At 44.4% G+C, this 22,500-nt stretch overlaps 2 protein-coding genes across 8 annotated transcripts in view; one reads left to right on the forward strand and one right to left on the reverse strand.

Moving 5' to 3' along the window:
• Positions 1 to 1,141: 1,141 nt before the first annotated feature.
• Positions 1,142 to 2,062, reverse strand: LOC121532878 (tektin-4-like). The gene is made up of 2 exons (XM_045218802.1): positions 1,366 to 2,062; positions 1,142 to 1,228 (listed from the first exon to the last, which is right to left on the reverse strand). The coding sequence occupies exons 1-2, from the start codon at positions 1,903 to 1,905 to the stop codon at positions 1,154 to 1,156; spliced, it is 615 nt and encodes a 204-aa protein (XP_045074737.1). The 5' UTR covers positions 1,906 to 2,062; the 3' UTR covers positions 1,142 to 1,153.
• A 12,861-nt stretch (positions 2,063 to 14,923) lies between these two features.
• The window catches only part of LOC121534328 (lipopolysaccharide-induced tumor necrosis factor-alpha factor homolog), a 24,412-nt gene continuing 16,835 nt past the window's right edge, over positions 14,924 to 22,500 (forward strand). The window contains exons 1-2 of one of the 7 annotated variants that reach the window (XM_045218796.1): positions 14,924 to 14,981; positions 16,905 to 16,957. Coding sequence is in view for 3 of the 7 variants with exons in the window: in XM_045218792.1 (XP_045074727.1) it covers positions 16,894 to 16,957 (64 nt within the window). In the remaining 4 variants the exon portion in view is untranslated. Of the gene's footprint in view, positions 14,982 to 16,038; positions 16,958 to 17,751; positions 17,980 to 21,926 lie in introns of those variants that run through there. The other 6 variants (XM_045218792.1, XM_045218791.1, XM_045218797.1 and 3 more) reach the window with 6 other exon arrangements.

The raw sequence follows: 22,500 nt of genomic DNA on the forward strand, positions 1-22,500 counted from the left end.
CACCTCCGGCCATAGATCAACAGATACTCCTCAACGAGTTCCCTGGACACACACAGACATTTCACTGCACGCACACTCATTCTCAACTCCCCTGTCTACTGGTCGGGTGCCAAGGGCAGAGGACTCTGCCGTGCACCAATGGGGCTTCTACTCTGGACAGAGCAGACCCGCCTCCTACGCCTCGGGAACCAATCAAGGGACTAGAAGAAGGACCCCTTCCTTTATGTTACATTGTATAAAGTAATGCTGTAAACTCTTTTTTATCATCCCTTCTCAACTGTCTCCATAAGAGGCAATTGAATGGGTCCATGCATGTAGCTTGAACAGTACCAGCTATCTCTGTTTTAATAAACTGCCTTTTGCTTAAGCAAATTCCTCTCTGTCTAGCGTCGTTGGTTTTGTACTTCCTCTTTTAATTTTGTGTTCACCAACATTAGTAAAGTAATGACTGTTGGCACGTTGCAGTAGCACTTTTTGCAAAAGACACGTTTCAGTTGAATGTATTCAGTTGTGCAACTGACTAGGTATCCATCTCCTTTCCCTTTTAGCATCTCGGCCTCCTCGCTTTTTCCTTTGAATGGTTTGTGCGAGTACCTACGTACTGCAGACAGTAGGGGGCGCCATAGGACTAAAACTCAAAGGACACGTTTTTACCCATATCAGGGTCACATTCATTAATAATAATAATATGCCATTTAGCAGACGCTTTTATCCAAAGCGACTTACAGTCAAGTGTGCATACATTTTTACGTATGGGTGGTCCCGGGGATCGAACCCACTACCCTGGCGTTACAAGCGCCATGCTCTACCAATTGAGCTACAGAGGACCACCCATACCGGTGCACACTGAGCAAAACTTAAAACAATGTGCAATGGAAAACGAAAACGAGCGTTTCTTATTGGGCAACTTCAGGTAGTCCTTCCCTGTTTGAGTCTATTTTCCTTTGTTTAGTGCCTAATGAATAGGCTGCAACCCAGCTCAGCTGTCGTCCTTTAGGCCTTTCCTAGACTAATTGTGCGGAAATGTGTGATTACACAATAAAATGAAAAGAGAGGATCTTATAAATGAACCATTTATGTAGTTATTGCTGATGCATCTGAAATATTAATGTTGGTTGAAATGAATGCGGGGAGAGGTGTCTAATTGTGTCACTCACTTTATTTGATTGACAGCCTGACTCAGCGTTCTCTTCAACAGAGCCTGGATGCTCCTGATCAACTCCACTTCCTGTGGCACACAAACACAACCATCAAGTTATTTTCGGATGAGTGTCTAGTGAAATAACGTGTAGGTAACATTTTGTAATGATACAAGTATTTAGGTTTACTTGAGCAAAGACAAATCGATCTTATTGTTTTAATCACCTTAAGCAGCTCCTCCTCTACGCGGTCTTTAATCAGGTCGGGCCCCAGCCGCCGTTCCCGACAGGTTAGGTTATCCGTGGCGATGGCGAACGGGATCTCGGTGGCGTCCAGCGCCTTCAACAGCCTTCTCTTTTGACGCAGGAGGAGGTCTGTCTCGGCCAACAGCTTTTCGATGTGCTGCTGCAGCTCCGACTTCCAGAAGTGGATATCCTGCAGTCTCTCGCCTAGGTGCCGCGTCCCCTCAGCTTGGGTGCGCAGAGTCCCAGCCTCGGTCTCCGTATACAGTGTTTTGGACTCATGGCGAATCCTCTCGGCGTTGTTTCGGTCTATAACGGCCTGGTTAAGGGTAGAGAAGTTATTGACGTGCCATTCCTCCGCGCTGTACTTGGCTGAACGGTACCCCGCGGTAGCCAAGCCGGAGGAGGGATGCAAGTCCTCCATGAATGTGGCCTCTGCGTCTGTGGGCGGGAGCGGATCGCCTGCTTGGGCAACTGACCTGCTGTCGAAATGGGGTCTGGACACTAAAACTTCCGAAGACATTTTGTGGAGAATTGGTGATACCTGATTTTAAAAACACTGCGATCCGACACAAGATTGTAGTGAACGGAGTCTCCGCATAACAACAGCCACACAGGGGAAGTGAAGAATAACTTTTTTGCATTTGCGCTGCGTTGCCAGGTGACCTGTTTCCAAGGAAGCATTGTGAATAACTGGACACGCGATAATGCCCCACCGTTACAAAGGAATTATCAGTTAACAACAAATGGTGCATGGATGAATACACACACACACACTTTTCAAATGTATTCATCTGAAAATAGGCTTACGTTAGGTGTGCTAACTAATTTGGGGACTTATATATACAAATTTATACGTCCAAAAATTGATGTAGCAACTGCGGATTGCCTCTTTAATTGATTAATTATTATTATTTTAATAATTTAAATAATAACTGTGACTTTTGAGATGACAGTGGCCCTTGTGTGTTTTTCATTAACACGCACGCACGCAGACACACACACCCAGACGTTATGCTCTTCTATCCTTGTGGGGACCTAAAATGTATTTCTATTCAAAATACTATTTCCCTAAATCGAACTCCTAACCACTAACTTCTTACCCTAATTCTAATCCTAGACCTAATTGTAACCCTAAACCTAACCCCTAAGGTTAAAATAGCCTTTGTCCTGATGGGGAGGTGGGAGATTATTCCTTGTTTTACTATCCTTGTGGGGAATTATGGGGATTTTAGGTTCCCACCAGGGTAGAAGAACCAACCCCCCACACACAGCAGATTCACACCCCTCCACCTCTTCACTTAAACCCTTTAGTGAGTCAGATGTCTCTGTTCTATTGATGGGAATCAGTGTCTTCAGGGTTGCGTCCCAAATGACACCATGTCCCCTAGATAGTGCAGTACTTTTGACCAGGACTCATAGTCATTTGGGAAACGCCCCTGGGTGTGGAATTTCCTGTTTCACTGGGCTTTGCCACACAATGATGATGCAATTACAGTCTGTCTGTCTGTCTGGAGGTCTGGAGGTCTGTCTGTCTGGAGGTCTGGAGGTCTGGAGGTCTGGAGGTCTGTCTGTCTGGAGGTCTGGAGGTCTGTCTGTCTGGAGGTCTGGAGGTCTGTCTGTCTGGAGGTCTGTCTGTCTGTCTGTCTGTCTGGAGGTCTGTCTGTCTGTCTGTCTGTCTGGAGGTCTGTCTGTCTGTCTGTCTGTCTGGAGGTCTGTCTGTCTGGAGGTCTGTCTGGAGGTCTGTCTGTCTGGAGGTCTGTCTGTCTGTCTGTCTGTCTGTCTGTCTGTCTGGAGGTCTGTCTGTCTGGGAGGTCTGTCTGGGAGGTCTGGAGGTCTGTCTGTCTGTCTGTCTGTCTGGAGGTCTGTCTGTCTGGAGGTCTGTCTGGAGGTCTGTCTGTCTGGAGGTCTGTCTGTCTGTCTGTCTGTCTGGAGGTCTGTCTGTCTGTCTGTCTGTCTGGAGGTCTGTCTGTCTGGAGGTCTGTCTGGAGGTCTGGAGGTCTGTCTGTCTGTCTGTCTGTCTGGAGGTCTGTCTGTCTGTCTGTCTGTCTGGAGGTCTGTCTGTCTGGAGGTCTGTCTGGAGGTCTGGAGGTCTGTCTGGAGGTCTGTCTGTCTGGAGGTCTGTCTGTCTGTCTGGAGGTCTGTCTGTCTGTCTGGCGGTCTGGAGGTCTGTCTGTCTGGAGGTCTGTCTGTCTGGAGGTCTGTCTGTCTGTCTGGAGGTCTGTCTGTCTGTCTGTCTGGAGTAGCAGCTCTGATCTTTAGCTCCACACAGTCCACAGTACCTTGTCTCCTCCAGGACTCCAAAAAGGGGCTGTCACTCTGATCGTGGCTGGGAAAGGGTGCTCTGAGCTGGGGGGTTTCAGAGTGGTTCTTTGGAGGATATAATAAAATATGAATGTGTTGTGTGTAGGACTAGGAATATCTGTGTTTGTTTTGTCTGTGTGGCTATGTAAGAGGGAAAAGACTTGTTAGAAAAGGGGTGTTTTAAAAATCAGTTTAGAGAAAACACACCACCAGTCACCACACTACCTTATTCTAACTCTGTCTTGGTGCCTAATGTTTGGCAGCGTTGTTAGATGTGTGCACACAGACAGTGGCAAACTGTTCTTCACACACCAGTGAATTTGAAAGCTAACCAAACCATGATATAATTAATGGGTAAATGTGTATGGTAAAGGTCAGGGTTGGGGGTCAATTCAAATTGAAGTCAGTCAGTTCAGGAAGTAAACTGAAATAATTGAAAAGAGGGAATCTATATTCAATGACTTCTCAATAAATGGAAGAGAAGCTATTTCTTTAAAAAAGTAGTTCTATTTTTAAAAGTTAAAATTCAAATCACTTCCTGAATTGGGTGTCTTCAATTTGAATTAACCCTGGTAAAGATTGACAACCAGATTACAATATCCTCTGGGGAAATGGCTAGTAGTGATGGTGCACTGGTGTCTGTGTGTCAATCTTGTGTCCTCCTGAGTGGCGCAGTGGTCTAAGGCACTGCATCGCAGTGCTAGCTGTGCCACTAGAGATCCTGGTTCGAATCCAGGCTCTGTCGTAGCCGGCCGCGACCGGAGACCCATGGGGCGGCGCACAATTGGCCCAGCGTCGTCCAGGGTAGGGGAGGGAATGGCCGGCAGGGATGTAGCTCAGTTGGTAGAGCATGGCATTTGCAACGCTAGGGTTGTGGGTTCGATTCCAGTATAAAAAAAAAAATGTATGCACTCACTAACTGTAAGTCGCTCTGGATAAGAGCGTCTGCTAAAATGTAATGTGTGTGTGTTTAGTAGGGATGGGGAATTGATGTGTGTGGCAACAGCAGGTCCGCTTGCATAACTCTCTGCATTGTTGGGAAGGGCCTGTAAGTAATCAATCAATCAATTTTATTTTATATAGCCCTTCGTACATCAGCTAATATCTCGAAGTGCTGTACAGAAACCCAGCCTAAAACCCCAAACAGCTAGTAATGCAGGTGTAGAAGCACGGTGGCTAGGAAAAACTCCCTAGAAAGGCCAAAACCTAGGAAGAAACCTAGAGAGGAACCAGGCTGTGAGGGGTGGCCAGTCCTCTTCTGGCTGTGCCGGGTGGAGATTATAACAGAACCATGCCAAGATGTTCAAAAATGTTCATAAGTGACAAGCATGGTCAAATAATAATCAGGAATAAATCTCAGTTGGCTTTTCATAGCCGATCATTAAGAGTTGAAAACAGCAGGTCTGGGACAGGTAGGGGTTCCATAACCGCAGGCAGAACAGTTGAAACTGGAATAGCAGCAAGGCCAGGCGGACTGGGGACAGCAAGGAGTCACCACGGCCGGTAGTCCCGACGTATGGTCCTAGGGCTCAGGTCTCTCAGTTGGCTTTTCATAGCCGATCATTAAGAGTTGAAAACAGCAGGTCTGGGACAGGTAGGGGTTTTGTAACCGCAGGCAGAACAGTTGAAACTGGAATAGCAGCAAGGCCAGGCGGACTGGGGACAGCAAGGTGTCAGCATGCCCGGTAGTCCTGACGTATGGTCCTAGGGCTCAGGTTCTCAGAGAGAAAGAGAGAACGAAAGAATTAGAGAGAGCATACTTAAATTCACACAGGACACTGGATAAGACAGGAGAAGTACTCCAGGTATAACCAACTAACCCCAGCCCCCCGACACATAAACTACTGCAGCATAAATACTGGAGGCTGAGACAGGAGCGGTCCGGAGACACTGTGGCCCCATCCGAAGAAACCCCCGGACAGGGCCAAACAGGAAGGATATAACCCCACCCACTCTGCCAAAGCACAGCCCCCGCACCACTAGAGGGATCAATCAATCAATCAATCAATCAATTTTATTTTATATAGCCCTTCGTACATCAGCTGATATCTCGAAGTGCTGTACAGAAACCCAGCCTAAAACCCCAAACAGCTAGTAATGCAGGTGTAGAAGCACGGTGGCTAGGAAAAACTCCCTAGAAAGGCCAAAACCTAGGAAGAAACCTAGAGAGGAACCAGGCTATGAGGGGTGGCCAGTCCACTTCTGGCTGTGCCGGGTGGAGATTATAACAGAACCATGCTAAGATGTTCAAAAATGTTCATAAGTGACAAGCATGGTCAAATAATAATCAGGAATAAATCTCAGTTGGCTTTTCATAGCCGATCATTAAGAGTTGAAAACAGCAGGTCTGGGACAGGTAGGGGGTTCCATAACCGCAGGCAGAACAGTTGAAACTGGAATAGCAGCAAGGCCAGGCGGACTGGGGACAGCAAGGAGTCACCACGGCCGGTAGTCCCGACGTATGGTCCTAGGGCTCAGGTCTCTCAGTTGGCTTTTCATAGCCGATCATTAAGAGTTGAAAACAGCAGGTCTGGGACAGGTAGGGGTTTCAGAACCGCAGGCAGAACAGTTGAAACTGGAATAGCAGCAAGGCCAGGCGGACTGGGGACAGCAAGGTGTCAGCATGCCCGGTAGTCCTGACGTATGGTCCTAGGGCTCAGGTTCTCAGAGAGAAAGAGAGAACGAGAGAATTAGAGAGAGCATACTTAAATTCACACAGGACACTGGATAAGACAGGAGAAGTACTCCAGGTATAACCAACTAACCCCAGCCCCCCGACACATAAACTACTGCAGCATAAATACTGGAGGCTGAGACAGGAGCGGTCCGGAGACACTGTGGCCCCATCCGAAGAAACCCCGGACAGGGCCAAACAGGAAGGATATAACCCCACCCACTCTGCCAAAGCACAGCCCCCGCACCACTAGAGGGATATCCTCAACCACCAACTTACAATCCTGAGACAAGGCCAGTATAGCCCACAGAGGTCTCCACCACAGCACAAACCAAGGGGGCGCCAACCCAGACAGGAAGATCACGTCAGTAACTCAACCCACTCAAGTGACGCACCCCTCCTAGGGACGGCATGAAAGAGCACCAGCAAGCCAGTGACTCAGCCCCTGTAACAGGGTTAGAGGCAGAGAACCCCAGTGGAGAGAGGGGAACCGGCCTGGCAGAGACAGCAAGGGCTGTTCGTTGCTCCAGAGCCTTTCCGTTCACCTTCACACTCCTGGGCCAGACTACACTCAATCATAAGACCTACTGAAGAGATAAGTCTTCAGTAAAGACTTAAAGGTTGAGACCGAGTCTGCGTCTCTCACATGGGTAGGCAAACTGTTCCATAAAAATGGAGATCTATAGGAGAAAGCCCTGCCTCCCGCTGTTTGCTTAGAAATTCTAGGGACAATTAGGAGGCCTGCGTCTTGTGACCGTAGCGTACGTATTGGTATGTACGGCAGGACCAACTCGGAAAGATAGGTAGGAGCAAGCCCATGTAACGCTTTATAGGTTAACAGTAAAACCTTGAAATCAGCCCTTGCCTTAACAGGAAGCCAGTGTAGGGAAGCTAGCACTGGAGTAATATGATCAAATTTCTTGGTTCTAGTCAGGATTCTAGCAGCCGTATTTAGCACTAACTGAAGTTTATTTAGTGCTTTATCCGGGTAGCCGGAAAGTAGAGCATTGCAGTAGTCTAACCTAGAAGTAACAAATGCATGGATTAATTTTTCTGCATCATTTTTGGACAGATAATTTCTGATTTTTGCAATGTTACGTAGATGGAAAAAAGCTGTCCTTGAAACAGTCTTGATATGTTCGTCAAAAGAGAGATCAGGGTCAAGAGTAACGCCGAGGTACTTCACAGTTTTATTTGAGACGACTTTACAACCATCAAGATGAATTGTCAGATTTAACAGAAGATCTCTTTGTTTCTTGGGACCTAGAACAAGCATCTCTGTTTTGTCCGAGTTTAAAAGTAGAAAGTTTTCAGCCATCCACTTCCTTATGTCTGAAACACAGGCTTCTAGCGAGGGCAATTTTGGGGCTTCACCATGTTTCATTGAAATGTACAGCTGTGTGTCATCCGCATAGCAGTGAAAGTTAACATTATGTTTTCGAATAACATCCCCAAGAGGTAAAATATATAGTGAAAACAATAGTGGTCCTAAAACGGAACCTTGAGGAACACCGAAATGTACAGTTGATTTGTCGGAGGACAGACCATTCACAGAGACAAACTGATATCTTTCCGACAGGTAAGATCTAAACCAGGCCAGAACTTGTCCGTGTAGACCAATTTGGGTTTCCAGTCTCTCCAAAAGAATGTGGTGATCGATGGTGTCAAAGGCAGCACTAAGGTCTAGTAGCACGAGGACAGATGCAGAGCCTCGGTCTGACGCCATTAAAAGGTCATTTACCACCTTCACAAGTGCAGTCTCAGTGCTATGATGGGGTCTAAAACCAGACTGAAGCATTTCGTATACATTGTTTGTCTTCAGAAAGGCAGTGAGTTGCTGCGCAACAGCTTTTTCTAAAATTTTTGAGAGGAATGGAAGATTCGATATAGGCCGATAGTTTTTTATATTTTCCGGGTCAAGGTTTGGCTTTTTCAAGAGAGGCTTTATCACTGCCACTTTTAGTGAGTTTGGTACACATCCGGTGGATAGAGAGCTGTTTATTATGTTCAACATAGGAGGGCCAAGCACAGGAAGCAGCTCCTTCAGCAGTTTAGTAGGAATAGGATCCAGTATGCAGCTTGAAGGTTTAGAGGCCATGATTATTTTCATCATTGTGTCAAGAGATATAGTACTAAAACACTTAAGTGTCTCTCCCGATCCCAGGCCCTCGCAGAGTCTGTGCAGATCCAGGACAGCTAAGCCCTGGAGGAATACGCAGATTCAAAGAGGAGTCCGTAATTTGCTTTCTAATGGTCATGATCTTTTCCTCAAAGAAGTTCATTAATTTATTACTGCTGAAGTGAAAGCCATCCTCTCTTGGGGAATGCTGCTTTTTAGTTAGCTTTGCAACAGTATCAAAAATAAATTTTGGATTGTTCTTATTTTCCTCGATTAAGTTGGAAAAGTAGGATGATCGAGCAGCAGTGAGGGCTCTTCGGTACTGCACGGTACTGTCTTTCCAAGCTAGTCGGAAGACTTCCAGTTTGGTGTGGCGCCATTTCCGTTCCAATTTCCTGGAAGCTTGCTTCAAAGCTCTGGTATTTTCTGTATACCAGGGAGCTAGTTTCTTATGACAAATGTTTTTCGTTTTTAGGGGTGCAACTGCATCTAGGGTATTGCGCAAGGTTAAATTGAGTTCCTCAGTTAAGTGGTTAACTGATTTTTGTCCTCTGACGTCCTTGGGTAGGCAGAAGGAGTCTGGAAGGGCATCAAGGAATTTTTGTGTTGTCTGAGAATTTATAGCACAACTTTTGATGCTCCTTGGTTGGGGTCTGAGCAGATTATTTGTTGCGATTGCAAACGTAATAAAATGGTGGTCCGATAGTCCAGGATTTTGTGGAAAAACATTAAGATCTACAACATTTATTCCATGGGACAAAACTAGGTCCAGAGTATGACTGTGGCAGTGAGTAGGTCCAGAGACATGTTGGACAAAACCCACTGAGTCGATGATGGATCCGAAAGACTTTTGGAGTGGGTCTGTGGACTTCTCCATGTGAATATTAAAATCACCAAAAATTAGAATATGATCTGCTATGACTACAAGGTCTGATAGGAATTCAGGAAACTCAGAGAGGAATGCTGTATATGGCCCAGGAGGCCTGTAAACAGTAGCTATAAAAAGTGATTGAGTAGGCTGCATAGATTTCATGACTAGAAGCTCAAAAGACGAAAACGCCATTTTTTTTTTGTAAATTGAAATTTGCTATCGTAAATGTTAGCAACACCTCCGCCTTTGCGGGATGCACGGGGAATATGGTCACTAGTGTAACCAGGAGGTGAGGCCTCATTTAACACAGCAAATTCATCAGGCTTAAGCCATGTTTCAGTCAGGCCAATCACATCAAGATTATGATCAGTGATTAGTTCATTGACTATGACTGCCTTTGAAGTGAGGGATCTAACATTAAGTAACCCTATTTTGAGATGTGAGGTATCACGATCTCTTTCAATAATGGCAGGAATGGAGGAGGTCTTTATCCTAATAAGATTGCTAGGGCGAACACCGTCATGTTTAGTTTTGCCCAACCTAGGTCGAGGCACAGACACAGTCTCAATGGGTATGGCTGAGCTGACTACACTGACTGTGCTATTGGCAGACTCCACTAAGCTGGCAGGTTGGCTAACAGCCTGCTGCCTGGCCTGCACCCTATTTCACTGTGGGGCTAGAGGAGTTAGAGCCCTATCTATGTTGGTAGATAAGATGAGAGCACCCCTCCAGCTAGGATGGAGTCCGTCACTCCTTAGCAGGTCAGGCTTGGTCCTGTTTGTGGGTGAGTCCCAGAAAGAGGGCCAATTATCTACAAATTCTATCTTTTGGGAGGGGCAGAAAACAGTTTTCAACCAGCGATTGAGTGCTGAGACTCTGCTGTAGAGCTCGTCACTCCCCCTAACTGGGAGGGGGCCAGAGACAATTACTCGATGCCGACACATCTTTCTAGCTGATTTACACGCTGAAGCTATGTTGCACTTGGTGACCTCTGACTGTTTCATCCTAACATCGTTGGTGCCGACGTGGATAACAATATCTCTATACTCTCTACACTCGCCAGTTTTAGCTTTAGCCAGCACCATCTTTAGATTAGCCTTAACGTCGGTAGCCCTGCCCCTGGTAAACAGTGTATGATCGCTGGGTGATTCGTTTTAAGTCTAATACTGCGGGTAATGGAGTCGCCAATGACTAGGGTTTTCAATTTGTCAGAGCTAATGGTGGGAGCCTTCGGCGTCTCAGACCCCGTAACGGGAGGAGTAGAGACAAGAGAAGACTCAGACTCAGACTCCGACTCGCTACATAATGGGGAAAACCGGTTGAAAGTTTCTGTCGGCTGAATGAGCGACACCGGTTGAGCATTCCAACGGTATTTCCCTCCAGAAGCCATGAGAAAGTTGTCCGGCTGCGGGGGACTGTGCGGGGGATTTATACTAATGTTACTATCTGTACTTACTGGTGGCACAGACGCTGTTTCTTCCTTTCCTACACTGAAATTACCCTTGCCTAACGATTGCGTCTGAATCTGGGCTTGTAGCACAGCTATTCTCGCCGTAAGGCGATCGTTCTCCTGTATATTATGAGTACAGCGACTGCAATTAGAAGACATCATGTTAATGTTACTACTTAGCTTCGGCTGTTGAAGATGTTGACGAACCATGTCCAGATAAAGCGTCCGGAGTGAAAAAAGTTGAATGAGGGAAAAAAGTTGCGATGGGAAAAAAGGAAAATAAAGTAAAGTTGGCAGCAAAAACGCACAGGAAAATGACTCTTCTGTCTCGGGATAAAACGTCCGGGGTGAAAAAGTTTAACGAAAAAAGATGAGTGAGGACAAAACTAAAAAGTTGGTAAATTTGTTGAACACAGAGATTGATTAAACGTTTATTAAAAGTAAAACGTGAATAGTTTGGCAGGTAGCCAAGTAGCAACAAACAGCACAGCAGCACGGAGACAATGCGGAAGCGAGACGGAAGTTGTCAGAAGACAATGGGTTGGTGGTTGAGGGATATCCTCAACCACCAATTTACAATCCTGAGACAAGGCCGAGTATAGCCCACAGAGGTCTCCACCACAGCACAAACCAAGGGGTGGCGCCAACCCAGACAGGAAGATCACGTCAGTAACTCAGATAAACCGACTCCAGTGACGCACCCCTCCTAGGGACGGCATGAAAGAGCACCAGCAAGCCAGTGACTCAGCCCCTGTAACAGGGTTAGAGGCAGAGAACCCCAGTGGAGAGAGGGGAACCGGCCCGGCAGAGACAGCAAGGGTAAGCATTTCACTGTTAGTCTACACCTGTTGTTTATGAAGCAAATACAATTTGATTTGATTTCAATAATGAACTTTCCCAACTTCACTAGTCACTCTTTCTCGCTTTACTCAAGCACACACACACACACCACATCCCTACTGCATCTGATCTGGCGGACTGTGTTTGTAAATGAGTGTGCCACTGTGTCCGTAAATAAAAAAAAATTAAAGTGTCTGGTTTGCTGAATAGAAGGAATTTTAGGTATAGCATTTACTTTTACTGGAGTATGACAATTGAATACTTTTTCCACCACTGTACATTTAAAACCAGATACTTGTAGACTTTTACTCAAGCAGTATTGTACTGGGTGACTTTTACTTGAGTCATTTTTTATTAAGGTATCTTTACTTTTACACACGAATGACAATGAGTACTTTTTCCACCACTGCATACACGTTTCCTGGTTAGTCTATACACTTTTAAATTCAGATGAGAGAGATAGTACAGTAGACACTGTCACTTAACTTGTTAAACGTGTGTGTGTGTAGTAGACATTTTTGGAAAACACTGTCACTTTCAAGATGCTTTTGTCATCTTCATACGACACGCACTGTTCAAAACACCGCCGGAAGAGGCATGTTGGCGGCATCCAATGCTGTTGCAGTAGTTTTTGAAACTGTACTTTTTTAAATGCGGAAGGAGCCTTGTGTGTTAGAGTCGCATACTGCGACTCGCAGCGTTTTTGGGGGATTTTAATCATCCTATTCCTGGTAAGAGAATGTGTTCTTTTTTTCATGGTTAGTTTTAGTTTCGTAGTGGACATAATAATAAACCTTGATTGGGAAAGAAAGGGAAAAGGCGGTACCTAGTCAGTTGCACAACTGAATGCATTCAACCAAAATGTGTCTTCTGCATTTAACCCAAGCCCTCCTTAATCGACGTCCACGGCGCCCAGGGAGCAGTTGTTGTGGTTAACTGCCTTGCTACAGACCCAATGCTCATAACCTCTAGGCTATGTGTCACCCAGTTGTTGGCACTTGTAATGAGCTGTATAAACTTTAAGATTGGGACTGTAAGTTAGTACTTATGTTCTCAACATTCTGATCTTTCTACATGTTTTGGATGTTCAACAGGCTACATTAGGACAGAGGGACAAATTCCTCAGATTGCACAGGACTAAATATACAACAACAACGTGAGATACTGAAGATATCTTTTTTACCTTAAAGTTCTCAACATCATTTGAAATGTTCAGAGTTTTTGGAACATTTTTGGAAAGACCTCTACGAGGACTGTTTGGAGGCCTGAGGTGGCCAACCTCACAGTCGAAAATGCTGACAGTAAAACCTCACGAGGGAGCTGGAATAAATCATATTCAAGCAGAGACTTTGTCAACACCACCAACAACAGGGCTTAGAGGCAGCATCAGTATAGGTGTGGTGCAGACCATTGAAATCCAATACCCTGAAGGTATGGATTCTGAGGCTAGGAAACATCACAAGAGGAAAGTCTTGAGGAAACATCCGGAGACTCTGATAGTGGATTACAAAAAAGCACTGGGCAAGAACAGAGTCAAAACCAACTATGTTTTCTACACAGCCCACCCCACGGCCTGGCGTAGTGCCCTGTGTCAAACTTACCCCAACACTGAAGAGAGAGACATCAACGATGCCATACAGGTCAAAGTGTATGTGGAAGACAGTCACTTAAAGGGCGTCATTACAGTCAATCTCTATCACACTGGTACCGTCTTGGTGCAAGGCTCTAATACCCATCTGAATAACTTTCAACAGGACTTTCAGAAACTGAAGGAAAATCTGAAGTAAAAAATGTGTTACATTTGTGTGAAATAGAGTGTGTAAGAATCTTTTTAAAGGATATATTTGTGCATAATTATGTCAAGAATTGTATGCACTCATACATCCAATAAAATATATATTTAATAAAAATAAAGAGTGTTTAATACAGCGACTCACTGGTCCTGGAGGTTGGCTGAGTTGGGGTGGTACTGTGTGTCAGTACTCATGTTGTTGTAGCGACCACACTGGTCCTGGAGGTTGGCTGAGTTGGGGTGGTACTGTGTGTCAGTACTCATGTTGTTGTAGCGACCACACTGGTCATCCAGACTGTAGGCCTGGTACTTATCAGACCAGTCCAGCTCTAGAGTCTGCTTGGCATCTCTGTTACACCTGATACACACACACAGTGGGAGACAGTAGGGGGCAGAAAGCCAGTGTGAGGGTCTGCGCTCAGGCTACAATGGATAGTGGTCGGTGCGAGAGTACTCTCACTCAAACCATGAAAAGGATCAACCAAGGAGGCCTTGATGCAATGTGATAAAATGTGATGAATAAAAAAGGAGCATACGTTTGGGCTTCTATCGTCAGTGCTGTTTATCACCTGTTAGCACTTTTCACTTTTTGCATCTCGGCCTCCTTGGTTTTTCCTTTGCATGCTTTGCAGGTGAGTAGCTACATACTACACACAGTAGGGGGCGCCATAAGACTAAGAAAATGACATTGGTACCCCCATTTCAGGGTCATTATTCATTAGTGCACATAGGAGTAAAACATAGGCAAACATTTGCACTGGAAAACGAAAATGAGCGTTTCTTATTGGATAACCTCAGGTAGTCCCTCCCCGTTTGAGTCCATTTTCCTTTATTTGGTGCCTAATGAATAGGCTGCAAACGTTTGGGGGTGGAGGGGAACGAGGCTGTAGATGAACAGGCTAAACAAGCACTTAGTAGTGGGGATGTTGATGTTGAAGTGTCAATGAGCAAGGCAGAGGCAAAAAGACTGATATATACAGTGATGGTACAGAGATGGCAGGAGCAGTGGAATATAAATAATAAGGGAAGGCATTTATTTCAGGTACAGAGGAAAGTCGGGGAGGGGAGGAAAGCAGGAAGGAACAGAAGAGAGGAGGCTATTTTTACAAGATTAAGGGTGGGACACAGCCAGTTGAACAAGACATTAAACGTGATGGGAAAGCATCCATCAGGAAAGTGTTATTATTGTCATGAAATAGAGACTGTGGAGCATGTATTGCTACAGTGTGGGCAGTATCAGAGGGAAAGAGAGAGGATGAGATTTAGTATGAGGGAGAAGGGGATACAGGAAATTAGTTTAAAGAGTATATTGAGCAGAACGTCATTAGATTTAGTCTAAAATATTTTGTTATATTTTTTAAGAGAAACGTGGTTGGCAGGTAGGATTTGGTTTATCCCGGTCTCTGGCCCACATTCCAATACGGTAGGTGGCGGTAATGCACTATAATGTTGGATGCCAACCGCCGATAAACCCCACTGAAGAAGAAGGCTGCAACCAGGCTCAGCTGTAGCAAAGATGGCTGACAAAAATACTAGGATGGAAGCAAATGTAAGTAATTATAACGTCATAACGAATCATGCAAAAAATTTACAGTTCAGAGGAATATGTTAGTTACAAACGATTATGCATATGTTTTTGTCATAACGTTAATTTACGGAAATCGCTATTTAGCAAGCTAGCTGTCTAGCCAACATTACCCAACTACCTAGCTTTATGGGCGTTGTGACATGAGTATGAAATTGTAATTCCTGTTTAATGTTTTAGGGACTCCTGAGAACCAGCAAACCAGGCTGTCGTCTTGTGAAACAGTGGATGTAAAGAATCTAGCTAGCTAAAGCAATTACTGCAAATTGAATGTACCATTTTTTAAGCTTGCCTTGCTGATATTTGCCATGCAATACAGCTGAAGTAACGTAACTAGATAAATATTTTCTTGTTTGTGTAGTGGAGGATAAAAATACCTTTATGCCTAAGGATGTGTAGCCGATCTGTGTATGGAACCTAAAACGTTGGGTATAAATATTAGTTCAGAACCTAGCTATGAACCTCCGCTATCATAGCCGGTTGTATCGACTTCAAGCCAGTCTGAAAGGCATTAATGAAGCCTATGGATTGAGTAGAATATAATAACTTTATTGTGCCAAGGATGCAAGTCATATATACATGTACTTATTACCAAGCATGAGATCCCCACATTGTAGCCTGTACATTGAATATATTCACTGATCATGTACTCTACCTTGGCAAATAAAGGTGCGGTTCAGATATGTCTGTGAGACATTCTGTCATATCCAATACCAGGAGTATCAAATGCCAGTCTTTGAATGATGCTGTGTCTGCATGTATGTATTACAATGATACACTTCAACAGTGTTTACCAATCCTGGTCCTGGGACATCAATGGCTGGTTGCACATTGTAACTATGCAATAGACTAGAAACATGATTTAACTAGTTAAAGGCTGATTTGTAATTCATATATACAGAAACAATAAACATTTTTTTTAAAACAGTACACTACACTTCCTATGAACCATGTAAATACTCTAAAAACAGTATACTAAAATGAACTAATAGTATATACTCATTATGTAGTATACAGTATGGGTATTCGAACACAGCTATAGTTTTGTTTTTTAAAGTGTATTTACTTACTTGAATAGGTTCTCCCAGCAGCAATGTGGACGATTGGAAACAGGGCAGCAAAGTTTGTCACCAGACCGGTTTAGAGCATATTACTATTTACCTGTTTATAAATTCATGAAATGGAGAATGGATGAAACTATTTACCCATTTAATAACCAGCTCTTAATACAAACTTACTCTGCTGAATTCTTGACGCACAACCGAACTGCTGCTATATGCTGCCAGCATGCCCACAAGCGAGCCACTCTGGGCGGCCGAAGCGGCTAGTGTACACAGGCCATAACAAATATCATTTTCATTTGATGCACGTTAAAGCTCACTTTGCACTATACACATGGCGATACACATAATATATAAAATGACGACGCGACACATAGTTCGTTTCTTATATCCCATACATAACTTTATTGCAGAAATACAGTTTGACATTTGCTATCATTGTTTTCTATGTTGAGTGCACGCATCATAGTTTACGTGGTAACAGTCATTGATGTAATTTAACTCAATCATCTAACTTCATAATTTAACCATCATCATTCTCAAGTAAATAGTCACAGTTCAATGTAATGTCTTGTTTACCTCCGTGCCTCAGCAGTGTTCTGATAAAGGACTTCCGACCTGAATCCCAGGGTTAAAATAAGGTTCCGGAAGGGCGTTGGGAAATGCCCACCCTCTGTTCACCCCGGGGGAACTATTTTTCCCTTTGACGAGTTTAAAATAGCGAAGTACAGTTATACATTAATATTGTGTACTGGTATTGCTAAAATAATACTTGTATTTAACGTTATATTATTATTGTCTAAATGTAAAACTTGATGGTTTGCAGATTCCACTTGGAGCTGGCCACTCCCCTTATAGTCTCCGTGGAACGTCCCTTCAGTGAGTAGATATTTGGTTTATGTACATTCTGTTCCTGCACGTTAGAGCTTAGTTATTTTTTAAGTTAAGACTTTATAGGACAGTCCGTTTTTCAAGTCCCTTGGTATATTTTAGCACTTTGGTTTACTTCCTTGTCATAATTCGTATTATCCAAGTTTTGAGAAATAAAACCCTTATTGTTTGCACCCTACTCAGTTGTCTCTCGTTGCCTGCTTGGTCATCCCTGACACACAATTAAATGAAAAGAGAGGATCTTATAAATGAACCATTTATGTAGTTATTGCTGATGCATCTGAAATATTAATGTTGGTTGAAATGAATGCGGGGAGAGGTGTCTAATTGTGTCACTCACTTTATTTGATTGACAGCCTGACTCAGCGTTCTCTTCAACAGAGCCTGGACGCTCCTGATCAACTCCACCTCCCGTGGCACACAAAACAAAACCATCAAGTTATTTTCGGATTGGTTTGTAGTTAAATAACGTCTAGGAAATATTTAGTAATGATAAAAGTATTTACGTGAACTAGAGCAAAGACAAATCTATATATTTTTTGTACCACCTTGAACAGCCCCCTCTTCTGCCCCAGGAGGAGGTCTGTCTCGGCCAACAGCTTTTCGATGTGCTGCTGCAGCTCCGACTTCCAGAAGTGGATATCCTGCAGTCTCTCGCCTAGGTGCCGCGTCCCCTCAGCTTGGGTGCGCAGAGTCCCGGCCTCGGTCTCCGTATACAGTGTTTTGGACTCATGGCGAATCCTATCGGCGTTGTTTCGGTCTATAACGGCCTGGTGAAGGGTAGAGAAGTTATTGACGTTCCATTCCTCCGCGCTGTACTTGGCTGAATGGTAGCCAAGCCGGAGGAGGGTTACAAGCCCTGCTTGAATATGGCCTCTGTGTCTGTGGGCGGGAGCTGCTCGCCTGCTTGGGCAACTGACCTGCTGTCGAAATGGGGTCTGGACACTAAAACCTCCGAAGACATTTTGTGGCGAATTGGTGATTCGCCAGAAAATAACTGCGATAAACCGGTACATTCTTATAAATTATTTATATGAGCAGCATAACGCAAAATGGAACTGTTAAATTATATGCAATGTCTAAATCTGGATTCTCGGTGGCCTTCTCTCTGGTCACTGCATGATGAATCATCAACGCTCAGGGTGGGGACTGACAACCCATCTCAGTATGTAGATCTATCATAATATGCCATTTATAATATGCCATTTAGCAGACTATTTTATCCAAAGCGATTTACAGTCATGTGTGCATACATTTTTACGTATGGGTGGTCCCGGGGAACGAACCCACTACCCTGGCGTTACAAGCGCCATGCTCTACCATTTGAGCTACAGAGGACCACCATCATCTCATCATCATCATCGTGGTAACTTTGCATTGTGACAGGTAGACCTACATTTGCTGCAGCATAGCCTATGCTACAGTAACATAAAGACTGAATGCACGTCTAATTTATCCATCTCCATCTGGCTTTTTTTTGCATAATTTTTTTTTGTACAGAAGTTTTATTTTTTTATTGCAGCTGCAGAGTTTTACATCGAATATCGTTGCTTTAAATCAGTGCACACGCAAGCACTCTCTCACAGTCTCTCTCTCTCTCTCTCTCTCTCTCTCTCTCTCTCTCTCTCTCTCCATCAATTCCATTCTAATTGCATCCAAAATAGATAATCCTGTTCAAGATTGATATATAGGACTATATATATATACATACAGCTCTGGAAAAAATTAAGAGACCACTCCAAATATTTCTTAAATCAGCATCTCTACATGTATGACAGCCATTCCATTCCAGTGTCTGTTGAATTCCAACACAGGCACACCTCATTCTACTGAATTAGGTACTGATTATGTGATCACCTGAACCAAATCTTATTTAACGAGTAGAAGTATAAAAACCACTGCTGTGGTCATCACTATCCTCTTGCAATAGGACCAGCTGGATAGCAAAAACACTGCTAATAGTACCTCAAAAGTAATATTAATCAAAAAATAACAACTGACCATGCCAAAAGAGTTGAAAAGGAAAGTTTTGAGTGAGGAAAGAAGGGTTCAATTCAGGCTTTACTGGCAGAGGGATACAGTGAGCGTCAGGTTGCTTCCATCCTTATCCTTAAACTTTTAAAGACGGCGGTTCATAAGAACAAGGTCAAGCAGCAGACATTGGGGACAACAAAGCTACAGACCGGCAGAGGGCAAAAACGACTCTACTGATCGGGATGACCGCCAACTCATCCGAATGTCACTCAACAACCGTAGAATGACTTCAAGTGACCTACAAAAAGAATGGCAAACGGCAGCTGGGGTGAAGTGCATGGCGAGGACGGTTCGAAACAGGCTCCAAGGGGCAGGGCTGAAGTCGTGCAAAGCTAGAAAAAAGCCCTTCATCAATGAGAAGCAAAGAAGAGCCAGGCTGAGATTAGCAAAAGACCATAAGGATTGGACCGTAGAGGACTGGAGTAAGGTCATCTTCTCTGATGAGTCCAATTTTCAGCTTTGCCCAACACCTGGTCATCTAATGGTTAGACGGAGACCTGGAGAGGCCTACAAGCCACAGTGTCTCGCACCCACTGTGAAATTTGGTGGAGGATCTTTGGAGGGAGTTGAAAGTCCGTGTTGCCCAGCGACAGCCCCAAAACATCACTGCTCTAGAGGAGATCTGCATGGAGGAATGGGCCAAAATACCAGCAACAGTGTGTGAAAACCTTGTGAAGACTTACAGAAAACGTTTGACCTGTGTCATTGCCAACAAAGGGTATATAACAAAGTATTGAGAAACTTTTGTTATTGACCAAATACTTATTTTCCACCATAATTTGCAAATAAATTCATAAAAATCCTACAATGTGATTTTCAGGATTTTTTTCCCTCATTTTGTCTGTCATAGTTGACGTGTACCTATGATGAAAATTACAGGCCTCTCATCTTTTTTAAGTGGGAGAACTTGCACAATTGGTGGCTGACTAAATACTTTTTTCCCCCACTGTACACTTCCGCTGTCTTCAACCAGGATCTCAGCGATCACTGCCTCATTGCCTGTGTCCGTAATGGGTCTGCGGTCAAACGACCACCCCTCATCACTGTCAAACGCTCCCTAAAACACTTCAGCGATCAGGCCTTTCTAATTGTCCTGGCCCAGGTATCCTGGATGGATATTGACCTCATTCCGTCAGTAGAGGTTGCCTGGATGTTCTTCAAAAGTGCTTTCCTCTCCATCTTAAATAAGCATGCCCCATTCAAAAAATTCAGAACTAAGAACAGATATAGCCCCTGGTTCACCCCAGACTTGACTGCCCTTGACCAGCACAAAATCATCCTGTGGCGTACTGCATTAGCATTGAACAGCCCCCGCGATATGCAACTTTTCAGGGAAGTCAGGAACCAATATACACAATCAGTTAGGAAAGCAAAGGCTAGCTTTTTCAAACAGAAATTTGCATCCTGTAGCACTAACTCCAAAAAGTTATGGGACACTGTAAAGTCCATGGAGAATAAGAGCACTTCCTCCCAGCTGCCCCCAGAGGCTAGGAAACACTGTCACCACCGATAAATCTACGATAATCGAGAATTTCAACAAGCATTTTGCTACGGCTGGCCATGCTTTCCACCTGGCTACCCCTACCCCGGCCACCAGCTCTGCACCCTCTGCTGCAACTTGCCCATGTCTCCCCCACTTCTCCGTCACCCAAATTCAGATAGCTGATGTCCTGAAAGAGCTGCAAAATCTGGACCCCTACAAATCAGCTGGGCTAGACAATCTGGACCCTTTCTTTCTGAAATTGTCGCAACCCCTATTACTAGCCTGTTCAACCTCTCTTTCATATCGTCTGAGATCCCCAGAGATTGGAAAGCTGCCGCGGTCATCCCCCTCTTCAAAGGGGGTGACACTCTAGATCCAAACTGTTACAGACCTACAGTGCTATGAAAAAGTATTTGCCCCCTTTCTAATTTTCTCTACTTTTGCATATTTGTGATACTGAATGTTATCAGATCTTCAACCAAAACCTAATATTAGATAAAGGGAACATAAGTGAACAAATTACACAACAATTACATATTTATTTCATAAACAAAGTTATGCAACACCCAATTCCCCTGTGTGAAAAAGTAATTGCCCCCTTACACTCAATAACTGGTTGTGCCACCTTTAGCTGCAATGACTCCAACCAAATGCTTCCTGTAGATGTTGATCAGTCTCTCACGTCGCTGTGGAGGAATTTTGGCCCACTCTTCCATGCAGAACTGCTTTAACTCAGTGACGTGTGGGTTTTCAAGCATGAACTGCTCGTTTCAAGTCCTGCCACAACATCTCAATTGGGATTAGGTCTGGACTTTGACTAGGCCATTCCAAAACTTCCAATTTGTTCTTACTGTGGAATGCAGAGTTTGGTTTTCGCCAGGCATAATGGGACCCATCTCGTCCAAAAAAGTTGACTCAAGTTTGCCAAAAGCACCTGGATGATCATCAAGACTCTTGGAAGAACGTTCTATGGACAGATTATTCAAAAGTATAACTTTTTGAACGACATGGTTCCAGTAATGCCTGGCGAAAAACCAAACACTGCACTTCTACAGTAAGAACATCATACCAAAGGTCATGCATGGTGGTGGTGGTGTGATGGCTTGGGGATGCTTTCCTGCCTCAATACCTGGACGACTTGCCTTAATAGAAGGAACCATGAATTCTGCTCTGTATCAGAGAATTCAACAGGAGAATGTCAGACCATCCGTCTGTGAGCTGAAGCTGAAGCACAGCTGGGTCATGCAGCAAGACAATGATCCAAAACACACAATCAAGTCTACATGAAAATTGCTAAAAAGCAACAAATTGGAAGTTTTAGAATGGCCTAGTCCAAAATAATGGCCTAGTCCAGACCTAATCCCAAATGCTCTGAGACCAGGTTGCAGCAATAGGCTACTGATGCATGGTTAATGCGCTCGGCTGACTGCTCTGTCTTCTGACCAAAAACCATATTTTCCAACCACAACAACGTTGTTTATCGAGAACAATGAACACATGAACGTTTAACACTGTGACTCACCACAGCCACTATTTCTGTGGAAAGCCCCCCCTTCCTCCCCTCATCTCTCTCTCACCACACACACACACACACACACACACACACACACACACACTGCATATTCACACCCCTCCACCTTTTCACTTTAACCATTTAGTGAGTCAGATGTCTCTGTTCTATTGATGGGAATCAGGTTCTTCAGGGTTGCGTCCCAAATGACACCATGTCCCCTCGATAGTGCACTACTTTTGACCAGGTCTCTTAGGGGAAACACCCCTGGTGTGAGTGTAATGTCCCCTACCTGTTTCCTGTCATACTGGGATTCGTCACACAGTGATGTTGACACTACACTGGAACTAGTGATTGACCAACGGGTGTAGTTATTTTCCATCAGGCTTCTTTTCACTATTCAGTCACTTAAGATAAAGTTACCTCATCTGCCTCACACCTCCCTCACTCCTCCCCTCTGTGTATGCGCTCTCTCTTGCTCTCTTTCCTACGTGGTTCACTTTC

Source organism: Coregonus clupeaformis, unplaced genomic scaffold (genome assembly GCF_020615455.1).
Source record: "Coregonus clupeaformis isolate EN_2021a unplaced genomic scaffold, ASM2061545v1 scaf1810, whole genome shotgun sequence".
NCBI lineage: Eukaryota > Metazoa > Chordata > Actinopteri > Salmoniformes > Salmonidae > Coregonus > Coregonus clupeaformis.

Bases quoted from the DNA above. Each gene is read 5' to 3' on its own strand.
- LOC121532878 (XM_045218802.1), bottom strand. From the start codon at position 1,905: ATGTCTTCGGAAGTTTTAGTGTCCAGACCCCATTTCGACAGCAGGTCA. The intron at 1,229-1,365 runs GTGATTAAAACA...TGTGTGCCACAG, and splicing joins TAGAGGAGGAGCTGCTTAAG to GAAGTGGAGTTGATCAGGAG.